This window comes from Panthera uncia, chromosome C2, assembly GCF_023721935.1.
Source record: "Panthera uncia isolate 11264 chromosome C2, Puncia_PCG_1.0, whole genome shotgun sequence".
Taxonomy (NCBI): domain Eukaryota; kingdom Metazoa; phylum Chordata; class Mammalia; order Carnivora; family Felidae; genus Panthera; species Panthera uncia.
Genome location: NC_064810.1, coordinates 129,864,516 through 129,886,226, shown reverse-complemented (window position 1 = coordinate 129,886,226; position 21,711 = coordinate 129,864,516). Strand labels below are relative to the sequence as shown.

Here is a 21,711-nt window from a genome sequence, read left to right as displayed (position 1 = left end):
CCCCCCCCCCCCCCCCCCCCCCCCCCCCCCGTAAACCAAGAAGTGCCTGCATTTGGCGCAGGAAAGCGGAGGTAATGGGGAACTTGTTAGTCTGAGCCTCATTAGACACTGTGACCAGGCAGCCTCCCCCCACCCCACTAAAGCTAAAGGAAAGAGTGAGGAACAGGTGAAATGTTAGAGAAAGGATTTTCTAGGCAAACAAGAGTACCCTCCAGAGACCCTGTCTCACAGACCCTGGCTCCCCTGGCTTGCCTGGGAGAGGGGGCCCAGCAAGGAGGACCGCCCCCTGGCCTGGGGCTTGGGGCCTGCCGTGGGGAGATGAAAAAGGGTACAGGCAGTATAGTCAGTTGCCCAAGTGCCTTAGGAATTCTGTCACCCCTCCTGGGTGACCCCTCCTATGGCTTCCCATCCCAGGAGACTAAGGCCCTGCAAGAGGACCCCACCTGTATCTCCTACAGTGTATCATACTAACATTGTCCACCCAACGCATATCTCTTGGGTCCTGAAGCATATCAAGCTTGTTCCAGCCTTAGGGCTTTTGTGCTCGTGGCTCAGGCTTTTTGGAATGTTCTTTCCTCTGATTTTTACCGGGGCCAGCTCCTTCATTACTCAGAACAGTTTATGGGCCACCTCCTTAGAGATGCCTTCCTCAACCAGCCAGTCTATAGTACCATTCCCTGTCATTCTCAATCCTGATGACCTATTTTAATTCTCCGCACAATTTTCTCATTACGGTTTTCTTATTTTGTTATTGTTGTCGGTCTCTTTGGTCTTTTTATAAAGTATAAGCTCTATGGCGAGGACTGGCACACTATGGCCAATCAGATCTGGCAGCAGCCTGTTTTTGTAATTAAACTTTATTGTCTCTGGCTGCCTTTGTGCTGCAAGGGCAGAGGTCAGCGGCTGTGACAGAGATGCTGTATCAGAGGCGTAGTTTAAGATATTTACTATCTGCCTCTTTACAGAAAAGGTTTTCCGACCCGTGGTCCTAGAGCAGGGATATCGTCTGTTTTGTGCCCGGTCTGTACCAGTGCACGGGTTCTTGTGATCTCTCCATAAATATTTATTGAACGCAATAAAGAACACAAAACAGGACTTTGAACCCAGAAATGGCCAGAGGCTGCCACAGAGGGGCTAGGAAGTCTGCAGAAAAGCAAGATGGACACCGAGGAGCACCTCCCAGGTGGATTTCTATCTTCCCACCTCCAGCAGTCTACACTGGTGGATCTCAGAATGCCTGAGAACCACACGGCATGGGAAGGAAAGGGGGATTTTCTGCTGAACTCACACCCTCTCCAGCCCTGCTCGCACACCTCTAACTCACGTGATCCACTTGAGTCATTCAGAGAATGTGCTGCCCAGCTAGGTGGGGTGGGGGTAGTGGGAGCATTTGCAGCCACTTCCATTCCTTAGAACATAGTGTAAATGCTGTTCCCAAGCAAAATGAGGTCTGTGAATCAGTAACAAGGGCGTCCTCTGGGAGCTTGTCAGACATGCACAATCTCATTCTCTCCTCCCCTTCACACACCCCCACCCACTCAATCAAAATCTGCATTAAAAAACATTTTTAATGTTTATTTTTGAGAGAGAGCGAGTGGGGGAGGAGCAGAGAGAGAGGAGACACAGAATCCGAAGCGCTGCACGCCGTCAGCTCAGACCCCGACGGGCTCAAACTCACAAACTGGGAGATGGAGAAGCTTAACCCACTGAGCCACCCAGGCACCCCAAAATCTGCATTTTAACAAGCCCCCCTAGTAAAACATCTGCACATCAGAATTTGGAAAGCACTGAGCTAGAGCGCAATGGCCTGGTAAAATCCTTCCAGCCCATTTTAAGAAATCGAAAAAAGAGGCTTGAAAATAAGAAATGAGAGAATGGAACAGCGTTCATCCTTGCAAGGGGACTGGACGGGTGGCAGGCACACTGCCCTGGGGCTCCCTGTCACCATGGGCTCCTAGACGTTGGGGAGCAGGGAACCTCTGCCCCTCTGAGTCACACTCTCTGGGAGCCCTGGCACCCCCTAGGCTTTGATCCTCAAGGACTGTGCACCCTGTACGCTGGGCTATCAATCCAAGCTGGCCCTCACAGCCCTGAAGTAGGGCCAGGTGCTGGGGCCAGCGCAGTCCCCAGCAGGTCACTGGGCAAGTGGCTGGGGAAGTGGGGGTGAAGCCACCCTCCCAGGAAGCCCTGTTTCCACACAAGGGTGTCCAGACCAGGAGTGAGGAGGGAGAGAAGCGGGGAGGGGGGGAAAGTTAGGGGGAGCAGGGGGGCTTGAAAGAAGAGGTAAGGTGGAGGCAGGGGAAGGAGAGAAGGGGAGAGTGGAAAGGGAAATGAAATGATGACTTTGCCTCTTCCCATCCCGCAAACAGGAAAATAAATCAAAGTCTGGTTCCCAAACTTAGCTGTACATTAGAATCCCTGAGAGCTTCGGGGCACCTGGGTGGCTCAGTCGGTTAAGCAGCCAACTACAGCTCACGTCATGATTTCATGGTTCGTGAGTTCCAGCCCCGCCTCAGGCTCTGTGCTGACGGCTCAGAGCCTGGAGCCTACTTCAGATTCTGTGTCCCCCTGTCTCTGCCCCTTCCCTGCTCATGTTCTGTCTCTCTTTCTCTCCCAAAAGTAAACATTAAATTTTTTTTTTTTTAATTAAAAAGAATCCCTGGGAGATTCAAAAATTCCTGATGCCTAATGCCCCTTTCCTTGAGATTGTGATGTAATTGATCTGGGTTGGCTTGGTCAGGATTTTCAAAAGATCCTCAGGGGATTCTAATGTGCAGACAGCTTTGGGAACCACTGAGGGGACTGTTTATCATTTGGACAAGTCTCAAAGGAATCATCTTTCAAACAGGCTTTGTGGTAGGTGTGTTCACCAGCAGATCATGGGGATAAAATTGCGGCCTGCTACAAGTTGATGGATTTCCTCTCTGCCGTACTGGGGAATTTGGAAAACAGTCAACCGAGCATTTCATAGACGCGTGAACAGAAAGCAGCTGCATATTGGCCGTGGGTGTGGCAGGCTTTAGTGTAGTGGGTGCTAGAGTCCCTGAGCTGGAGTCAGCCCCACTCCTGGGACTGGGCAATGAGACAAAATGCACCATTGCCCACATTCTTAACGTCTTAAAGAAGGCTTTCACTGCACCTGGTGCCCATAGATCCAGCACAGAAATTTCTAAGTTGGCTGCTCCTGTGTGCAAAGAGTATCTTCCCTCTTGTCAGGGCCCCAGGGGGGCTTGGTTGAGAGCAGCTGAAAAGCTATGAGAGGTGGTGACGCGTCTTGTTTTCTGCAAACAGCGTTTCTTCAAGACTCTCTAGTTGTAACCATGGCACCCCTGGAAGCACAGCTCAGGGAAAGTTACCAGAGGACAGGAGACTGGGTTGGAGGGCACAAGAGGGTCCTTCATGGGGACCTTGGAGCCCCGAGTCTGCTAGAGGGAACCACGCTGCTAGAGGAGCCCAATGCACCAAGAGCCTCCCTCTTAGTCACGCTCCCCTCCCCACCCATCCTGCCTTGTTTTGATGGGACCTTTTCATTTCTTATCTTGATTGCATAGGGTCCACCGGGACTTCCTGGCAAGATAGGACCAAAGGGAGAAAAGGTATGAGCCACTGCTTTCTTCAGTCCACCCCTTCTTGGTAATTCCAGCTTGTTTCCTGGGGATGCCACTGAGAATTTTCTGGTTGAGATTTCAAAGAATGTGTTAATTCTGCCTGAGAGAGTGAGGATGGGCTCCGTGATGGCGGGGCTGCTGCTGCAGGTGTGAGATCCCACTGGAGTATTTCAGCTTGGCCCACTGACATGGCAGGGGTGCTGTGAATGGCCAAGCAACCAAGCCACATGCTCATGCCCAGCCGTCAGCCCTACTAAGCTCTGTGCTTCCAGAACTTCTCTTCCAAAGAAGCCTCTGCTTACCTGTCTTCTCCATCCACAGGGGGAGCTTGGCCTACCAGGAAGAAAGGTACGGTTCATGCTGTTCTGTCAGCATTGCACGGGCAACTGTTCTCTGTGTGTGTGTGCGCGTGTGTGTGTGAGTGTGCGTGTGCACGCACCCACAAGTACTCTTAGAGGTAGGGGCCACCAGCCGTACGCTTCCTTAGACTCCAGTATCCAGGTGGACAATGATGGCACTGCCATTCTGAGGACAGTGAGCTTTTTCTGCCTGTTCTTTTTTTTTTTTTTTTTTTTTTTTTTTTTTGAGAGAGACAGGGAGCATGAGCAAGGGAGGGGCAGAGAGAAAGGGAGAGGGAGAGAATCCCGAGCAGGCTCCACACTGCCAGCACAGAGCCCCATGTGAGGCTCGAACCCACGAACTGTGAGATCATGATCCGAGCCGAAACCAAGAGTCAGACACTTAACCGACTGAGTCACTCAGGTGCCCCATTTTCTGCCTGTTCTTTTGGTCGAGAGCCTGCTACTGCCAGGCATCTGGACCTCTCCCAGAGGCTGCCAAGCCTGCCCAAATTTCCCCCAACCTCAGACCATCTCATTCTGCCACCCATTAGGGAAATCATCCAGGGCCCCAACCAGTGGCACTAAATGACTCTTACTGTCAATTTGATTAAACTGGAATAAAGTGCAAAACAGAAGCCAATAGCTTTTGCCTTTTGGCCCAGCTGAAATACATAGGAGTCACTTAAGGTCATAGGGACTTTGAGTGAACCAAACACATGTTACCAAGGCTCTCATTCAGGTCAGGAAAGAGTAAACCAGCAGCCACTCAATGTGGTCAATGGATGTTGGCACTGAAACTGTAGGTCTCAGTGATAGAAGGCGGTGTAACACTGTGGCCAAACAAGGTGCTTATGATTCTAAATATAAATTATTAGTTTTCTGGTTAAATGTTCTATTCAGATGGTTTCACTATCAACAAAAGCCTCAAACAGACCTTTGCAAGCAAAATTACATCCCTCAAGGACACAGATCGCAGCTCCAGCCAAGGAACAGTGGTTATCTGAAGCGCTGGGCTGGAAGGCATTCTGGGATGGTCTTCATGCTCAGAACTAACGAGGGCCGTGATCAGTTAGTGATGTCTGCCATGAAAGTGGGAGGCAAGAGTAGAAAAGAGGACACGTGTTAGCATTTGTGATCTCCAGTTTAGGGGTTGAGCCTTCCACATGTCTAGTTAGGCTAACTGTGAAATTAGCCAGTGGGTGCAGAGGTTGAGATAGACCCCAGGTCCCCGCCCCCACTTCCTCTTGTGAGGTTTGCTCTCGCATGGCTCCTGGCTTAGGTTGGCCTCCCTAGAAGCAGAGGTAGAGACCACACGTGCCATGTAGAAGTGAACACATTAAGGGAGTTCTCTCAGAAGGATCCTGAGGGGACGGGAAGCCGGATGGTGCTGGGGAAGAAGCCCAGCTTGGGTGTGGTGTCAGATGAAGTCCGTCTTTAGCCTCATTGCTAGGGGAGCTCCGGTGTGTGAACAGCACCACAGAGCTTGTCCTGTCCTGATGTAAGGGAGCTAGGTTATTGGCCGCAGGGAGAAGAGGTGCATGAATTGCCGGGCAGCTCCAACTGACCATTGGCAAATTCCACAATTACAGGTTGCAGGAATGTGTTGTGGCAGGAAGGCAGGTAGCCACTGGGGGGATGGGCACAGTGAGCAAGTGAAAAAGATCTTGAGGGAATACCAACAGCATCTGCTGCTGTACCCCAAACAAAACCCCACCCCATTCCATGCCATATCCTTGGGGAGAACCTGTTGGAATGCAAGGAACATTTGGGTGAGTGGGCAGGTGAGTGGAGGTCATCAGCCAAGAAGTTTAGAATCCCTTCTCTATCACCATGCTTTGCCACACTGCCCGCCCGCCCCTGCACCTTCCATGTCTTGAGTAGAATAAGAGCTTATGTGTTGACATAATATAACACCAAACTCTTTAACTTATGTGTAAGTGACCCAACCTTCTAGGCTATCAGTCATTGGAGGGTGGGGATGAAGGACCTAGAAGCCATGCTTAAGGGCCCCACAGTCCCCTCTGAGCTCCCAAAACAAATCTCATTTCCTGGAAGGAAGGAGACAAACCCAGTTGTCCTGACTTTTGTTGTTCATTTTTGAAGGGTAGACCTGGCCCCCCGGGTGTTCCTGGCATGCCTGGGCCAGTCGGCCCTGAAGGACCCAGGGTAAGTATGGCACACTCTCAGGGTTCATGTGGTATCAGAACATGAGGGGGGATGTCAGCCCCCCGGCCTTTGGCACATAGTGAAACTTGTTTCCTTAAGAGCCGGAGGATGAAGAAAGGATGAGGGCTGCCCAGAGGTCCCCAAACACTTGGGGACCTTTACTTGAAATATAAGACCTTGGCCCGTCCAGCAGCTCTGCTCCTATGAGCGGGGGTGGGGGGGAGAATTGAAGGGCCACTCCCCTCTTTCACAGGAACCCCGGTTCTCCTTTGTCCTCAGAGGTAGCCTGAAATTCTTTGGTTTCCCTGAGATGACCCATGAGCTGCTTGTGTCTGGAAAGCTGTGCGGGAGTTTGGGGGTTGAGGGTGATGGGCACTGGCCAGCTGGAAAGACTGAAATCCTGCATTTAGCTAAGCTAAATGCTGATGAAATCCCTTCTTCAGACAGATGATGGAAAGCTGACACATCCACACCCATACCTTTGTTTATATTCTTCTCCCTTTGGTCAGAGACTATTGGGTGCAGATTTGACCTGCAGAAATCAGGGACGGGCAGGTGAATGTCACTATCTCCTCTGATTCAGTCACCAGCTGTATTTATTACACAGGATAGAAAACTGTGTTCCCAGTCCTCTTAGGAAAAGTCCCAAGGATATTTTTCCAAAAATCTACTTTATAGGTCTGAACTGTCCACTATGGCAGCAATTACCCATATGTGGCTACTGAGCCCTTAAAGTGTGGCTGGTACAACTGAGGAACTGAATTTTTTATTTTAATGTAAGTTTGAATTTAAAAACCTTTACTCAGTTCAGTTATTTGAAAATACGTAGGCATGTTTATAGCAACTTGAATGTGTGACTCTGCTGTTTCAGTATAAATTTTATGAAATCTAAATACAGATCGAGTATTTTGGATGAAAATTTAATGCCTGAATTGAGATATGATTTAAATATAAAATACACAACAGATTTAAAATATCTATTCTAAAAATCAGATTGTAAAATATCTCATTAATTTATATTGATTATATGTTTAAATGATAATCAGATTAAATAAAATATATTAAAGTTGATTTCACCTGTTTTACTTTTTACCTGTTTTATGTAACTTCTAAAAAAACTCTAAATTAAGTATGTGGCTCATCTTATATTTCTACTTTTTAGCACTGGTATAGAGTTTTTAGCACAGAGGGTGCTGAAAGTTCCAACTACAAACCATTCTGAGGGGCAACAGAGCCCACCCATGAGTCTTAACCCCCTGTCTCCGTAATGCATGCCCAGAGGCTGATGTTCACTCTGTTTGACTGCAAACCTGGGGTGAGAATATATGAAAATGCCTGAAAGGCCCTCCCTATGCAGAGCATAAAACAGGTGAAGTTTTCTGGGGTGTTGACATTTAGTCCTGTGAGGCCCAAGGCCCCCATGCTCTCTCCCCGCCCTCTCAAAACCTACTCCAGGAAAAGATCAAGCATTTGTAGCATATTAGCATTTAGTTTGGAGATCTGCTCTGCCTTGGGCAATTTCATTTTACGTTTAATCTCAAATACCAGAACGAAGTGTGAACTATGGAGCCTTGAACCCCTGGGAGTGAGCAAGGGAGCATGTGGGGTCCTCAGATTCACAAGCCAGCCCCAATGCCCCTAGTTCCATCATGATCTTGCCCATGATTTTCCTGGTTCTGTTTCTCTAGTAAATGTCACCGTTGGTCGTTTTCCCCATCTTCTTCTGATTCCCCCAGGGTGAAAAAGGTGACCTGGGTATGATGGGCTTACCAGGGTCAAGAGGACCAATGGGCTTCAAGGTCAGTGTGTTGGTCCAGACGGACATTCCCGGCTCTTCTCACTAAGGCTCTGGAGCAGCTGCTGTCCACAAAGATGGGGGCTGGGTGGGGCTGCTATCCTGGGCTTGGGGAATGTCACAGATACCAGAAAGCCCAGTGCCAGAGTGCTTGTCTTTACCAGCCCTTTGGGGGACATCATGCCTGGGATGCAGGGGCATACAGATGTCCTTCCTGTTATTTTCCTGGGCAGGGAGGGTCAAGCCTCTGAACAAGGCAGATGGAAAACTTTGTTCAGGCCTTTGGGGGTACATAGGGCTAATGGTAAATGCACTTTTTGCTTTCTTTTAGGGCTACCCTGGATCCAGAGGGGAAAAGGTTAGTGCTTGACTCCCATGGCTTCCCAGAGCCTGGTCTGGGCTATTGACTCTGGGGTCAGTGATGAGCAGAAGACAGGCCCAGGTTTCTCTTAAGTTAGCACCTATAGTGACCATTCCTAGATATTCCCCTGTCCTTTGTCATTGGACTGAGAGAGCAGGGAGGGGCCTCCCAAGGCAGGGCGAGTAGGTTAGGGAGGAGCTCCCAGTGGAGGTAGAGGCCCCTCATGTGGAGCAGATTAGTAGCTGAAGTCTGTACTGGTGGAGGGGAAACACAGCCTGCCTGCAGGGCACTGGAGGGAGATGGTTGGTGTTGTCTGTAGACCAAGCTTCTACCACACAACTTTCTCATCTGTCAGAAACCAAACCAAGTAAAAAAAATCCAGCCAGAACCTGGGGACAAATTTCCCACAGGAGGAGAGAGGATCTGGGACCCAGAATTTTCTGAGAGTTGCGTTTTATTAACGCAAGGGTCTTTGTGGTCCAAATAAAAGGTAGACCACAAAACATTCCTTCCCTGGGCAAGTCACCTGAGCCTACTTCTTTGCCTGTAAATGAGTGTGTTGGCTTAGGGAGCTTTCATTTTGAAACTCTCCAGTTTTACCCCAGGGTATTAACTCTTTGATTCCCTCCTGTGGTTTCCTCCTAGGGATCCAGAGGTGAAAGGGGTGACTTGGGTCCCAAAGGAGAAAAGGTAAATGGCCTTTGCATGGAATGATAAACTACAGAGGAAATGGCAGCCCTTGCCCACCGCCATCTTGTGGGCTGTCCTACTGACTGACTGACTGACTGACTGACGGCTCTATCTTGAGAACAGCTGACCACACTCTTCCACAGCCCTTTCAAGCACTATCTCAGAGGCAGTCACTATGTGTGTTGCTCTCTTCACAGGGTTTCCCTGGATTTCCTGGAATGTTGGGGCAGAAAGTAAGTACTTAGAAGTAGTAATAATAGGCCTCAGTAATAAATTGGACCTTCTTAGCACCACAAAAAGAGCTCTGGGCAGGGAAAGTGGGTTTCGTCGTGGAAGGTTTTGGTTTGGAAGGGGAGCAGGTTGCTGTGCATGTTGGTGAGAGGGTGACCGCATGGTCTGAGACCTCCCTCCAGTTCAGTGGGAGGGAAAGGATGCCCCGTCTGGGTAGAGAGGACTTTCTTTGCATTTCCTGCCTCTTAGAGGGCCATGATAATGTTCAGAAGCAGCAAGCGTCAGACAGTTGGATCAGATCTGAGCTGCAGTGGTCGAGGGCCCCAGCACGAAGCACAGGCATCTTTGGCCTAATGCTTTTGTTGAAGACCCTCAACCTAGACCCTCTTGGAGGGCAGTACGTGTACTGTCAGAGGCACACAGAGCTATTTTAACTGGGTGACAACAACTCTTTTTTATTTGCATTTTTTCATTTAAATAGTTAGCTATTTAGTGGGATTTCATGGATATCTTGCTGGGAACAAGTCTTAATAAAAATAGGAGTTCATTCAATTGACTTTAAAAAATATCCAGCCACTAATAGTAGAGCGGTGTGCCGATATGACAAAAATTGTGGAAGTGGCAAGTGACTAATAGATTTCTGGAAACTTTTACTTAGGGCCAGGGTCTAGGAAGAAAGGGGGGTGGTGAGAGGGGGTGTTGGGATAAAGAGAGCGTACATAAATGTCCCCTAAAAACAACTGTATCTAACATAGTAACTTGTAACAGGGGTTCCTCATGCTTAAGGCATTGGCCTGGGAGATGGTCATTTTCACCTGAGCCTCAGAGAATAGTATTCTTCAAACATGCAAATGCATGCTTTCTTAGAATTCTAATTGTCTTTCAAATTTATCTTAAAGTTTTCTTTTTCCAACTTGAATTAACAATTTTTATCTGACCTGCTGTCAGTAGAGCTTGCTTGCTTATTTATTTGTTTGTTTATTTATAATGTTCATTTATTTTTGAGAGACACAGTGACAGAGTGAGAGCAGGGAAGGAGCAGAGAGAGAGGGAGACACAGAATCTGAAGCAGGCTCCAGGCTCTGAGCTGTCAGCACAGAGCCCGACATGGGGCTTGAACCCATGAACTGTGAGATCATGACCTGAGCTGAAGTCGGATGCTTAACTGACTGAGCCACCCAGGTGCCCCAAGCATATTTAAATAATGTCAGTCATCTGCCATTAATTTATTATTATTTATCACTGCCTTAAGCTGTCAAAAAACTGTTCGTGCTATTCCCTAGGTGGAGTGTTGGATTAAAAATAATTACATAAACAAATTAAAGGAAACATTAAAAGAGAAAAAACTAATTTGATTTAAAAATATTAGGCTAGGTTTTCATTCAGTGCAACAGTGAACATCAGAATAATAAATTACTGTGGAATTAAGTATGACAGCTGGCCTCTGCACCATTTACTAGGCTTGCCATGTAGAGTTCTCTTTCCCTTTCATGGCAGGCTGTTTTAAGACAGAGATGATATGATAATGGTAATTAGGTCTTAGAAATTAGATCAAGAACTTACTGTCTGCTTTCAGTTGATGAAGAGAGGGGCCACACTTCCTTCTGCCAATCTTTAAAAAAAACAAAAAACTTACACTGTTTATGCTGCTGTTTTTCCAAGCCAAACAAAACACCCCCTGGCCTCCTCTAAACAACCAAGGGAAATGGTGCATACATCTGCATAGCCATGTAGAATCCATGCTGTTCTCCCACACTCCCTTTCTGTCCAGATGCTGGAGGACACGACAGGTTGGCAGGAAATCAGAGGTTTAAGGACAGTTCTTGATGTGGCAAGAGTTGATGGCTTGGGTAGGGGCCAATTTGTTACGTTGGCCGAGTGACCGATCATTTCAGAGCTGTATTCTTGATCCTTACTCTTTATTAGTATTTCCTGAAATTTTCTATTATGTTATACCTCCCCTGACTTCCATGTGAAGAGCCCACTGGGTGTTTATTGTTCTGAGTGCCTGGAGGAGCTCTTTATGGACACTGGATGCTGACTAACCGAAACTCCCCGGGTTGCTGTTGCTAAAGTTAGCTTGTTGGTGGTGCGTTCTGGGCTGTGGAAGGATAACTGGAGGTAGGAATGGTGTCCTGTAGGCTCCGTCACCCAAATAAACAGGAAGTGGGCCTGGAATCCTAGCAGTACACGAGGAAAGAAAGAAACTATAGTGGAGAAATGGGTTTCACAAAAGGTTGGCCTTAAACAATGGAATTCTTCAATTGGTGCATTTGGTTCTGATTGCTCAAAGTAAGGCTTTTCAGTTAGACGTATTGCTTCCAGGGGCACCTGGGTGGCTCAGTTGGTTAAGCGTCCGACTTCGGCTCAGGTCATGATCTCGTGGTCCGTGAGTTCGAGCCCCGCGTCGGGCTCTGTGCTGACAGCTTGGAGCCTGGAGCCTGCTTCTGCCTCTGTGTCTCCCTCTCTCTCTCTGTCCCTACCCTGCTTGTGCTCTCTGTCTCTCATAAATGAATAAATGTTTAAAAAAAAAAAAGAAGAAGAAGAAGTATTGCTTCCATGCCTTTTGCAGTTATTGAGCATTTGAATATATGTCTGGAACATTTTTCCCCACGGTTTTCATCTGAATCAAATGAAAGTGAGCTAGAACTGAAACCAGTTTTTACAGAAGAGTAGGGAAGTGTATAACCCTACATAAAGGTCCTTACGTGAGCAGAAACTTCCCAAAGATGATAGTTGTCAAAACTGTGTCCAATCATTCAAAAACTCACAGATTTGAATTTGTGATAAAAGCGAAACACAGTACAACGCAAAATTGCAAATAAAAGAGAAAGCATTTTCCCCTGGCAGTTTGCAGCGTCACAGGCATACATATCACGGAAATGCAAGAATCTCCTACTTTGGCTGTTTGGGATGGTGATTTGGGACACCAAAATATGTGGCGCCCAGGAGCTATCTGTCTTGGAGAATAAGTAACCCACCCAGGGTAATCTTTCCTTTCTCTTCCTTGAAAAATCTATCCACCTTTCACATGACCTCATCACTTTCCCAGTCTCTCAGACTGTCCGATTGGAAAAGGTCTGGAACGATCGAGTGCACTGCCCTCATGACCAATGATTGGTCTGTCTACAGACGGACCTGCAGAAGAGTGCCTGCTCCACATGCACAGATTCCTCTCTTCCTTCTCTTTCTTCTTTCCAGGGTGAAATGGGTCCAAAGGGTGAGCCTGGGATAGCAGGACACAGGGGACCCAGGGGAAGACCAGGAAAACGAGGCAAGCAGGTAAGGATCCCAGTGCTTACCACGCCCCTGAGGTCATTCCCTCCTGATGTAGGCAGATGGGATAGAGAGGCAGACAGGTGGAGCCAATCAGCATAGGCACAGTCCCCAACGTCGTCTAGGCTGGTGGGCAGAAAGAGCACCACTTCCAGGAGCTCCTGCCTCTCTAGGCTAACCGAGGTTTGAAGCAGATGGGCTAGAATGCCCCGTTCAAACTGTGTCCAAGGCCAGAAGCAGGAGTGGATCTTTGCTTCATACGAACAGGTCTACCTTAACCAAAGCAACTGGGAATGGAAGCCAGATCTTGTTGTTTACCCAGAAAACTTGCTTTTTGCCTCAATGCTCCAGACACAAATGGAGTTTGGGGGAATATCCAAATATTTCCTTGCTGTTGAAAGGTCTTCTGAGTCTCAACAATAGAGTGGTTTTTCCCTACTCGGGCCCCTGAACTGTAAGTGACTCTCTTTATGGGCACTATTAAGGGCTTGTGGAAATTGTTCATTCTGAACGCTCCCTGGTCAGCAGGCACTTGTGACGTGAGAGGGAGAGGAAGGATGAAGGCACATTTGCCTGAGCTGCCTTTAGAGCTGTATTGAGTGCCTCGGAGAAGCTTCTTGTCTTTTCTCTAATGGACAGGCATCATTCCTTTACTTTTTTGGTTGTCTGTTTGTAGACTTTCACCTCTTTTTCCATTATAAATGTAATATGTGATCATCACAGAAAACTTGGAAAATTCAGAAAAGTAGAAGGGAAATCATCTGAAGACCTAACACCCAGACATAACCCTGTTACCATTTTGGTGTGTTTCCTTCCAGTATTATTTCTTTGTGAACTTTCTGGTTGTTTGTTTCTTTTATACCCAATATCTAGTTGTTGTATCCTAAAACTTCAACTTAAAGTCACACATTTTTGTGCATTCCTGCACATATTTATTAAGCTCTTTTAAATGTCTGCATTGCATTTTGTAAATGAGTAAAGCAGTAGACTGCTTGGACAAGAGAGGCCTAACTAAAATTATATACAGATGCTGAGAGGTGAATATCTTTGGGCACAAACCTTTTTCCATTCTTATGTTTTTATTCTTTTCTTAGGCTGGGTCCATGGTTCTCAAACTTTAGCTTATATCAGAATCACTTAGGGGGCTGATTCGATACAGATTTCTCTGCCCCAGGTGCAGTGGTTGTAGTTCCAAGTTTGCCTCCTATTGTCCCCAGCACCTAGGCCTTATTTTTTAGAGGATCTGATGTAATTGACCTGGCATGGGGCTTTAGAATGGGTTGTTGTGGTTTTTTTTTAAAGTTCTCTATATGATTCTAATATGTAGCCAACATTCAGAACAATGATCACAGTGTGGAGCCAGTTCTGGTCTTTTCCAAGTGAAGTTAGGAATGACACAGGCCCCAACCCCAGATAATACAAATTCCATTATAACTTTTGAAGTCGTAATGGTCCAGTTCAGTTTTCGAGGTTTTACAATGGCTGGCATGTCCATGACTTCACAATGATGCCACAGATACCAATGTCCTAAAACCTAGGCTCAGAAAAAGGAGGAAAAAAAAAGGGAAAATATTTTTCTTCCCTACTGCTCACCCCATGCAGAAGGCTTTATGCTTGAAGTTCTAGAAGGCTTCTGTGCTTCTAGTGCCCTTCTGGGGTGGTATTTGTCTTTTCCTGGTGAAGGCTGGAGCCAAGACAGCTATTTCTTGACACTGTTGAGAATGATTCGGTTGGGACATTCTTCAAACTACACCAGCGCCATGTGTGGGAGCTCAGAGAAATGAGCTCATCCTTCCTACAAGATGTTATAAACAAGCTGAGTGTGCTCTGAACCCTCACTGCCTGTCTAGTCAGCAGATACTTGGGTTGTTAGCTTTGGGAGCCTGCCATCGTGGTTTTTTTTTTTTTTTTAACGTTTATTTATTATTATTATTTTAATGTTTATTTATTTTTGAGACAGAGAGAGAGCATGAACAGGGGAGGGTCAGAGAGAGAGGGAGACACAGAATCTGAAACAGGCTCCAGGCTCTGAGCTGTCAGCACAGAGGCCGACGCGGGGCTCAAACCCACGGACCACGAGATCATGACCTGAGCTGAAGTTGGCCGCTTAACCGACTGAGTCACCCAGGCTCCCTAATGTTTATTTATTATTGAGAGACAGAGAGACACAGAGCATGAGCAGGGGAGGGATGGGGAGATGGAGGGGCACAGAATCTGAAGTAGGCTCCGACCTGTCAGCACAGAGCCCGACCTGGGGCTCAAACTCACGAACCGCGAGATCATGACCTGAGCCAGAAGTCGGACGCTTAACCAACTGAGCTACCCAGGCGCCCCTGTTGTTTTTTTTTTTTAAATCATCAATTAGTTTCCTAGCATAGAGTCTTATACACCAAGTGTTGTCAGGCCAGTGGTGCTAAGAGTTTCTGGAGGTTAATGTAAGTCTATCCAACTCCTGGAATCAGAGATCCAGAAGGGACTTCAGGAGATTAGAATTTCACAGCCAGAAGGATTTTAGAGAACACCTCATCTCTGTCTAATCACAAGGAACCTAAGGGCCAGGGAAGTAGAGTGATCCCCAGCCAAGTGAACTTCCAAGCCAGCATTGGAACTTAGAGAGTTGAGACCTGCTTCCCTCCACACACCTTCTCTCTTCACCTTCATGCTTCAGCGCTTGCCTTAAACCAGGCTCAGGGAAACAGCTCTTGACTCTATGATACAAATCTTCAGTTAAGGAGACAGAGCAGCTTCTTTGAGAGGGATCGCCAAATTTTATGGCAGTAAAGGAATAAACAATGCCTTTCCTGGAAAGCACTGCTCAGTGAGTCCTGCTCATAGAGATATGGCTTGTTCTGAACAAATGACAGTTATGCAGAATAATCCATTATTGCTGGTGTCAGAATCAAGGAGTACCTTCCAGCCCCTTCAAGCTGTGGCATTTCCTGTGCTCATAGATGATGTGGCTTTTAGAAAAACAAGCCTTAACTGTGGCTATATTAAGATGGTGTGACCTCCTTTGCTATTCTGGGACCCATCTTAGTTACCAAGCTTCAGCTTGGGCCAAGGATTAAGAACTCCTTCCATCAGGATGGAATTGGAAATAAACTCTGCCCTTATAGGTCCCATATTAGGACTTTAAGAACTCCTATGAATGAATGAATGAATGAATGAATAAATAAATACAACAAAAGAATTTAAGAAGTCCTTGGACATTGTCAAGAGGTTCCCCAGAGCCATGTTGACAAGGCAGCAGGCCACATGTCACTGTTGTGATTGAAAAGGAGTACCCTGCCTGCCTGCTTCCCAGACTTGGGGAAGATTATGTTTCATTACATGGGCAAGCTTGCCAAGGCACAAGTGTAGAAAGGGGATCCAGGTCAAAGATGTCGTGCATCAATCACTGTCCAGTTTAGCACCAGCATACGAACACACAGTAAGCAAATTGTGGAGGGGAAGAATCTACAGATCTTGGTTTCTAGGATCATTCCTAAGAGCAGCCCTAAGGAGGAAATCTTTGCTCTTGACCCTCTCAGAAGAGGCAGCAAAGAGAACATCCTATGTGGAATGGCTGCAGCTACAGGTGTGGCTCTCTTTAAGAAATTAGGCCTTTTCTAACCATGTGAAAAAGATGAAAGCAAACTAGCTGCTGTGATCATCAGCTTGGCTTCCTTAGCCCTTGGTTCTGTGCAAAGCGGTTTTTCACCTCTGAGATCTTTGTTAGCCTTACAACAAAGCTGCGAAGGTGTGTGCTTACTGGCCCCATTTTACAGATGAGAAAACAGGCACAAAGCAATGACGTGAGTTACCCAGGGTCTCATGGCCAACGTGAAAATCCAGGTCTCTTGACTTCCAGCTCACCAGAACTGCTTCCCCTTTGTGTTTTCAGTATCTTCCTCCTCCCTCATTTAATCTGGGGAAGAGAGGTGAGCAAGACAAATTCGGGCCCAGAGGGAGCTTATGTCTCATGGAGAGACATTGATGAAAGGACCACACAAATATTGGTGCATTTCTGACCTGGATAAAAGCCTGGAAGGAAAGACGCCCAGTTCTGAGAACCTGTGACCGGGAGAACTGACTTAGTCTGGCAAGGCCAGGGAAGGCTGTGCTGCAGTGACATTTTACGTGAGAGCTAAAGGCTGGGAGGCAGTTAACCAGGCAGAGGAGTGGAGAGCGAGTTGGGGCAGAGAGGAGGGGGGAAAAAAAAGGCATGATGCCCTTGAAGACCAAAAACACCAAAAGGCTGGAACGTGACTAGAAAGGCCAGCCATACAGGCCTTTGTAGGTGAAATAAGGATCTGGGTCTTTATCCTGAGAGCAACGGAAATTCATTTGATGGAAACAGGTCTTGTGGTAAAAGAAACATGGTCTTGGTGAGCAAGCAGAGCCCTGAGGCTAGGCCCAAGTCTGCTGCCTCAATGCTAGGTGACTTAATGTACATCTCTGCTCTTTCCTGAGCCTCTGTTTCCTTCTCTGCCCCGTGAGAGGAGTGGGTTGGATTGGTTCCTTTCAGCAGTCAGTGCCATGTTTCCAGAATAGAGCAAGAAGTAATGTCTACAAACTTGTAACCATCACAATCTCAAATGTCACTTTCCCTGAGCTTTTTTTTTTTTTTTTTTAAGTAGACTCCATGCCCACTGTGGGGCTTGAACTCATGACTCTGAGATCAAAAGTCACACGCTCTACCAGCTGAGCCAGCCAGGTGCCCCTGCCCTGAGCTTTTTAGGAGTTTGGGGGTCAAGGCTTCTGGGGCTGAATCCTGCTCTGGGCTTCTGCTCCAACGTGCAAGGCGGTCCCTGATTTAGACATAAATGGGGAAAGAAGTTTGCCATGTCATGTTGTCATAACAGGCTCTGCCTTTCTCTCTGTCAGGGGCAGAAGGGAGATAGTGGAGTAATGGGCCCACCAGGCAAGCCTGGGCCTTCTGGTCAACCTGGCCGTCCAGGTCCCCCAGGCCCCCCGGGCCCCCCATCCACAGGTAAGAGCCACACTGCTTCACTTGATCCACAGTGTTGCCCTCCTGGCCAACCTCCCCAGAGAGGGCACAGCAGAGGTCTGCCTTGTGTTTTGAGTTAGAAACTACCAGAGATGCTTTTAATATATTTATAATTTCTCCATAGCTTGGCTCATTCAACTTCTACACAAGAGAGATAAACAATATCCTGACTCTGTTGTAGCATTTTGGAGAACAAATAGAGGAGGAAAAAAAACCCACAAAAACATAATTACATTGGTGATGTCATTTATACTTCAAGTGAAAAGTAACAGGCACATTTTTCATCAACTAACACCTTTTTCTAGAAAAGCCGTTCATGGCTCCAAGCAATTTACTTAATCCTAGAAGTAAAGATGATGTGGCCGATTTTTCTATCTTATGTAGTGTTGTGAAAGCGTCCTTGTTGGTTTACACTGAATATACAAAGAAACCCTGAAAAGAAATCAAAGTCTGCCATCGAAGAGGGCATAGATACACTGCTTGTTTACCTTGTTTAATTTGATGTGCTAAACCTGTTAGTTTGTTCCCTCGTCAGCTCCAAATATGGCCTTTCAGAGCACATTTCCTGCATAAACACAGCATCTCTAGGTCTGAGAAGACTCTTTACTATGTAGGGTTCTTGGCTCTCAGTTATACACAAGGAAACAAAGCAATTGGTATTACAGTTTTATTCTTAACTTAAAATGAAGGCATTTTAAAATTGTACATTGTACTTTTCCTCCCTGGGTCTATGGGAATATATTCACAACCATGTAATGCAATGGTCTAGAAATGTCATAATTTGTTAGCTCCTTTAAACCAAATTAAAGCTGGTTCTGAGATTCTAACCTTCCGGGATGCCAGGAAAATTCCATCTCAGGTATTAAGAGGTTCTGTCCACTCCTCTAACTACCTAAAAAGATTTGGGCAAAGATCCTGGGGATTATGGCAAAAAAACATCAGGGGAGTTCCCTCCAGCCTTTGATCTGCCCTGTTCACCTCTGAGATGCCTGCTATCCCAGGCCACGTGGTCCAAGGGTGCCTGGTGACTGCCATATTCATTTCATGCTTGGGTATCGGAACATTTCCAAGCCTGGTCCCTGTGGTTCAGTTTCCCAAGAAGTCCCATAGCTATTCCTTCTGAGACCTTCCTTACCTTATCTCCAAAACACAGGGGGTCCCTCTCTCTCCATGTCTGGAGTCATCTCCCCTCTTCTGACCTCCAGCGCCTTGCTTCTCGTATTCCTCATGTACTGCCACCTGTCTCAGGAGCTTTTTTCTTCTGAGAAAAGTCTTCACATAGTACCTGTTTTCGGCAAGGGCAAGAAAGCACAAAATCTTGCTACCTCCTTGAAATTGGGAGAGGAAAAAGTGAGAAAACAAATGTCAGTTAGTACGACAATAAGTTATCTTGCCGCACCTATTTCTGTGCTGTTAAGGGAACTAGATTGGAGATGCATCCTGGGCCATGTGTCCATGCCCCACAGTCTGTTTCTGGGAATTGACTTGACAATCCCTATGGGGGTCCTCCCAACTACACTTGACCCTCGAAAAATGTGGAGGTTAGGGGTGCCAACCCCAGCACAGTTGAAAATTCACATATAAGCTCCTGAATCCCCCAAAACTTAACTACTAATAGCCTGCTGTTGACTGGAAGCCTTCCTGATAGCAGTGGATTAACATATACTTTGTGTGTTATATGTGTCATATACAGTAAGCTTACAAGAAAGGAAGCTAGAGAAAAGAAATGTTATTAAGAAAATGACAAACAAGAGAAAATGCATTTATAGTACTGTGCTGTAAAAAATCTGCATCTAAGAGGACCCATGCAGTTTAAACCCATGTTGTTCAAGGGTCAGTTGAAGTCCTCTTCCTCGCTTCCGGCATGAGTAATGTTCTTCTCAAGGCCTAGGATCATGAGCTGCCAGCCCCAGGGACCGAGAGCATGGCGTGAGGCCTGAGTTTTCTTTGGGGAGGACTCTCTTGGCCCTTGAGGTATTTAAGCAGTTCACAAAACTGAGGAGAGAGCCAGGCTCTTGGGGAGCGGTGTGGATGCAAAGAGAGGTCATTAGGCCAGCCTTCTGGTCCACCCGATGAAACCGTCTTCTTCTGTCAAAGCCCTCTCTTCAGTAAGGCCTTCCTTGGTCCCTAACAGGATGGGTCTCCTTTCCCTGGGCCCAAGTACATATTGCCTCTCTGCTATGGCCCTTCACCGATAACTTTTCTGCAGATGTGTTTCATCTTCCTTCTAGATAGCAAGTCCTCGAGGCAGTGTCGATGGCCGGTCAGCTTTACCATCCCATGGCACCTGGCAGGTGGGCGGGGCAGGGCTGTGCACCACAAGCACTCGCAGACATGGGCCATTTTGGTTCTCAGGCTGTCCCCCCCGGGTGATTGCATAGCAGGCAAGCAGGATGCAGTCCATTTCTGACTCAGGTCCCCTTCCTGTGCCTTCTTATGAGTCACTTCCTTTCCGGGGAGCCTCCCAGAGTGAAGGGGCTAAAGAAAATGGGGCAATCATCCTTCTCTTTGGAAACTTTTTTTTTGAGGAGGGCAGGGTGCAGGGTAGGGAAAGAAGAGGAGGGAGGAATTTAAAAGATAACCTGGACCTGGGGCCAGTTGGATAATCGTCAAGAATGGGAACAAGCCCCAGAAGTGATTCCTGAGACTATCTCTGGAGTCTGATAAAAGTCCCACACCCACTCAGGACAAATACATGTCGTATCTGCGCCCAAGATTCTGCACACTGCTTCCCAGAGTTCCAGAACCCCTGCCCCAGATCCATCTTAGAATGTCTTTGGGCTCTGTGAACCACAAGTCAAACAACCCTGGTCTTATCCAGCCCTCCCTTTATAGAAAAGAACTTTGAACCTCAGAGAAAAGGGACTTCCTGGAGGTCACAGAGCTGACCGGTGGTGGCCTTGCCTGGCCCAGAATCAGTCTGTGGCTCCTGGTCTAGAGACCCTTCCCACTTAGCCATGCAGCCTCTGCTGAGGCAGAGTAAGAGCTGGGGGTGATGTGGAGACTATTCTGTGGTCCCTCTGCCTCCTCGCCGATTCCCATGTCAGGCCTGCTCCCGCTGCACAGCCAGCAGCGATGGGAGGCAGTCTGGGCACAGATGGAGAGCCAGGTCTTCTGGCTCCACGGGACGATGGATCAGGCAGGCCCGCTGGACCAGCTCTGAGAGGCAGAGGTGGGGCAGTTCGAGTTGCTGTGCCCTTCAGTGGATCCTGGCAGGAAACAGGCAGGGGTAACAGATGCCCTCTGACAGCTGAGAGGAAGCGGCAGGGAAACTGCAGTGGTGGCAGGAAGCGGGCTCCCTGCCACATCCTGTCACCCTCTCTGGAGGCCACCTCTGGTTCTGGTGCCCAGAGCTGTGGGGCAGGACAGTGCTGGGGGGAGGTGGAGGGGGAACTTTTTATCACCCAAGTTACAGAGAACGAGGTGCTAGGAGGTGGCCGAGGGAATCAAGGCAAAATGCCTCTAGGATGTGATTTGAAGTAACCAAATTACAAATCTGAGTGAGTCCTTCCTGCACCCGGACCGGGTATAAGTGAATCACTGTGGTACCTGGGAATTTCCAGCTTCCTGCAAGCATCAGTATTCTTGGACTTTGTCTTTTGATGGCATAGTGTGAAGTCATACATGAATTCAAATCTCAGCCTCACCACTTATTGGCCGGACAGTGGGACCAACGCCTGACCCTCTCTGAGGCCATGGTTCTGGAGGAGTTGTTGGGGTCACAGAACCTTCTCCGATGCCACTCGCGCATCCTTGGTTACAGAGCATTCCCACCTCAGTTTCCCCGGGGGTGATAATTACCCAGAGTATTCCTGGGCTGGTGGAGTCTGTGTCTTTCTGGGCTGTGCTGAAAACATCAGAACACGGGACTGGAGCTCCTCCTACAGCGTTGTATTCTTATTTCTTGTTCAAGCAACTACCACAACCTGGTATGAAATGTTGGCAATGCCCGCCCCCGCCCCAGCCCTCGTACCGGCATTCTTCTGATCTTGGACATATCTGTCCACCAGCTCAGGAAGGCTCAAGGTTGTGGGGAGGGTATTCCCATTGGGGTTTCTTCCTCTAGCTAACGCTGCTTCTTTGGGTTCCTGACCAGACCTTTCCCCTGGAGTCATTTTACTTTCTGCCCTTCTGGAATCTGCCAGCTGTGTCCCTAGTTGCTGGCTGCCTTGGGAAGTTATACAACCTGAAACCAGTGACTGGCCTCCAGACTTCCCCTTTCTTTTCCAGGAGGAGGCATACTTCCTTCCTTC

General features: G+C 47.6%; 1 protein-coding gene across 5 annotated transcripts in view; it reads left to right on the top strand.

The window, feature by feature from the left end:
* COLQ (collagen like tail subunit of asymmetric acetylcholinesterase) overlaps nucleotides 1-21,711 on the top strand; it is a 77,274-nt gene that overhangs the window by 29,742 nt on the left and 25,821 nt on the right. For all 5 annotated transcript variants that reach the window (XM_049628845.1, XM_049628844.1, XM_049628847.1 and 2 more), the window contains 9 exons: nucleotides 3,552-3,596; nucleotides 3,930-3,956; nucleotides 6,053-6,115; nucleotides 7,852-7,914; nucleotides 8,242-8,268; nucleotides 8,917-8,961; nucleotides 9,159-9,194; nucleotides 12,394-12,474; nucleotides 17,335-17,440. In XM_049628845.1, coding sequence (XP_049484802.1) covers nucleotides 3,552-3,596; nucleotides 3,930-3,956; nucleotides 6,053-6,115; nucleotides 7,852-7,914; nucleotides 8,242-8,268; nucleotides 8,917-8,961; nucleotides 9,159-9,194; nucleotides 12,394-12,474; nucleotides 17,335-17,440 — 493 coding nt within the window. The remainder of the gene's footprint in view (nucleotides 1-3,551; nucleotides 3,597-3,929; nucleotides 3,957-6,052; nucleotides 6,116-7,851; nucleotides 7,915-8,241; nucleotides 8,269-8,916; nucleotides 8,962-9,158; nucleotides 9,195-12,393; nucleotides 12,475-17,334; nucleotides 17,441-21,711) is intronic.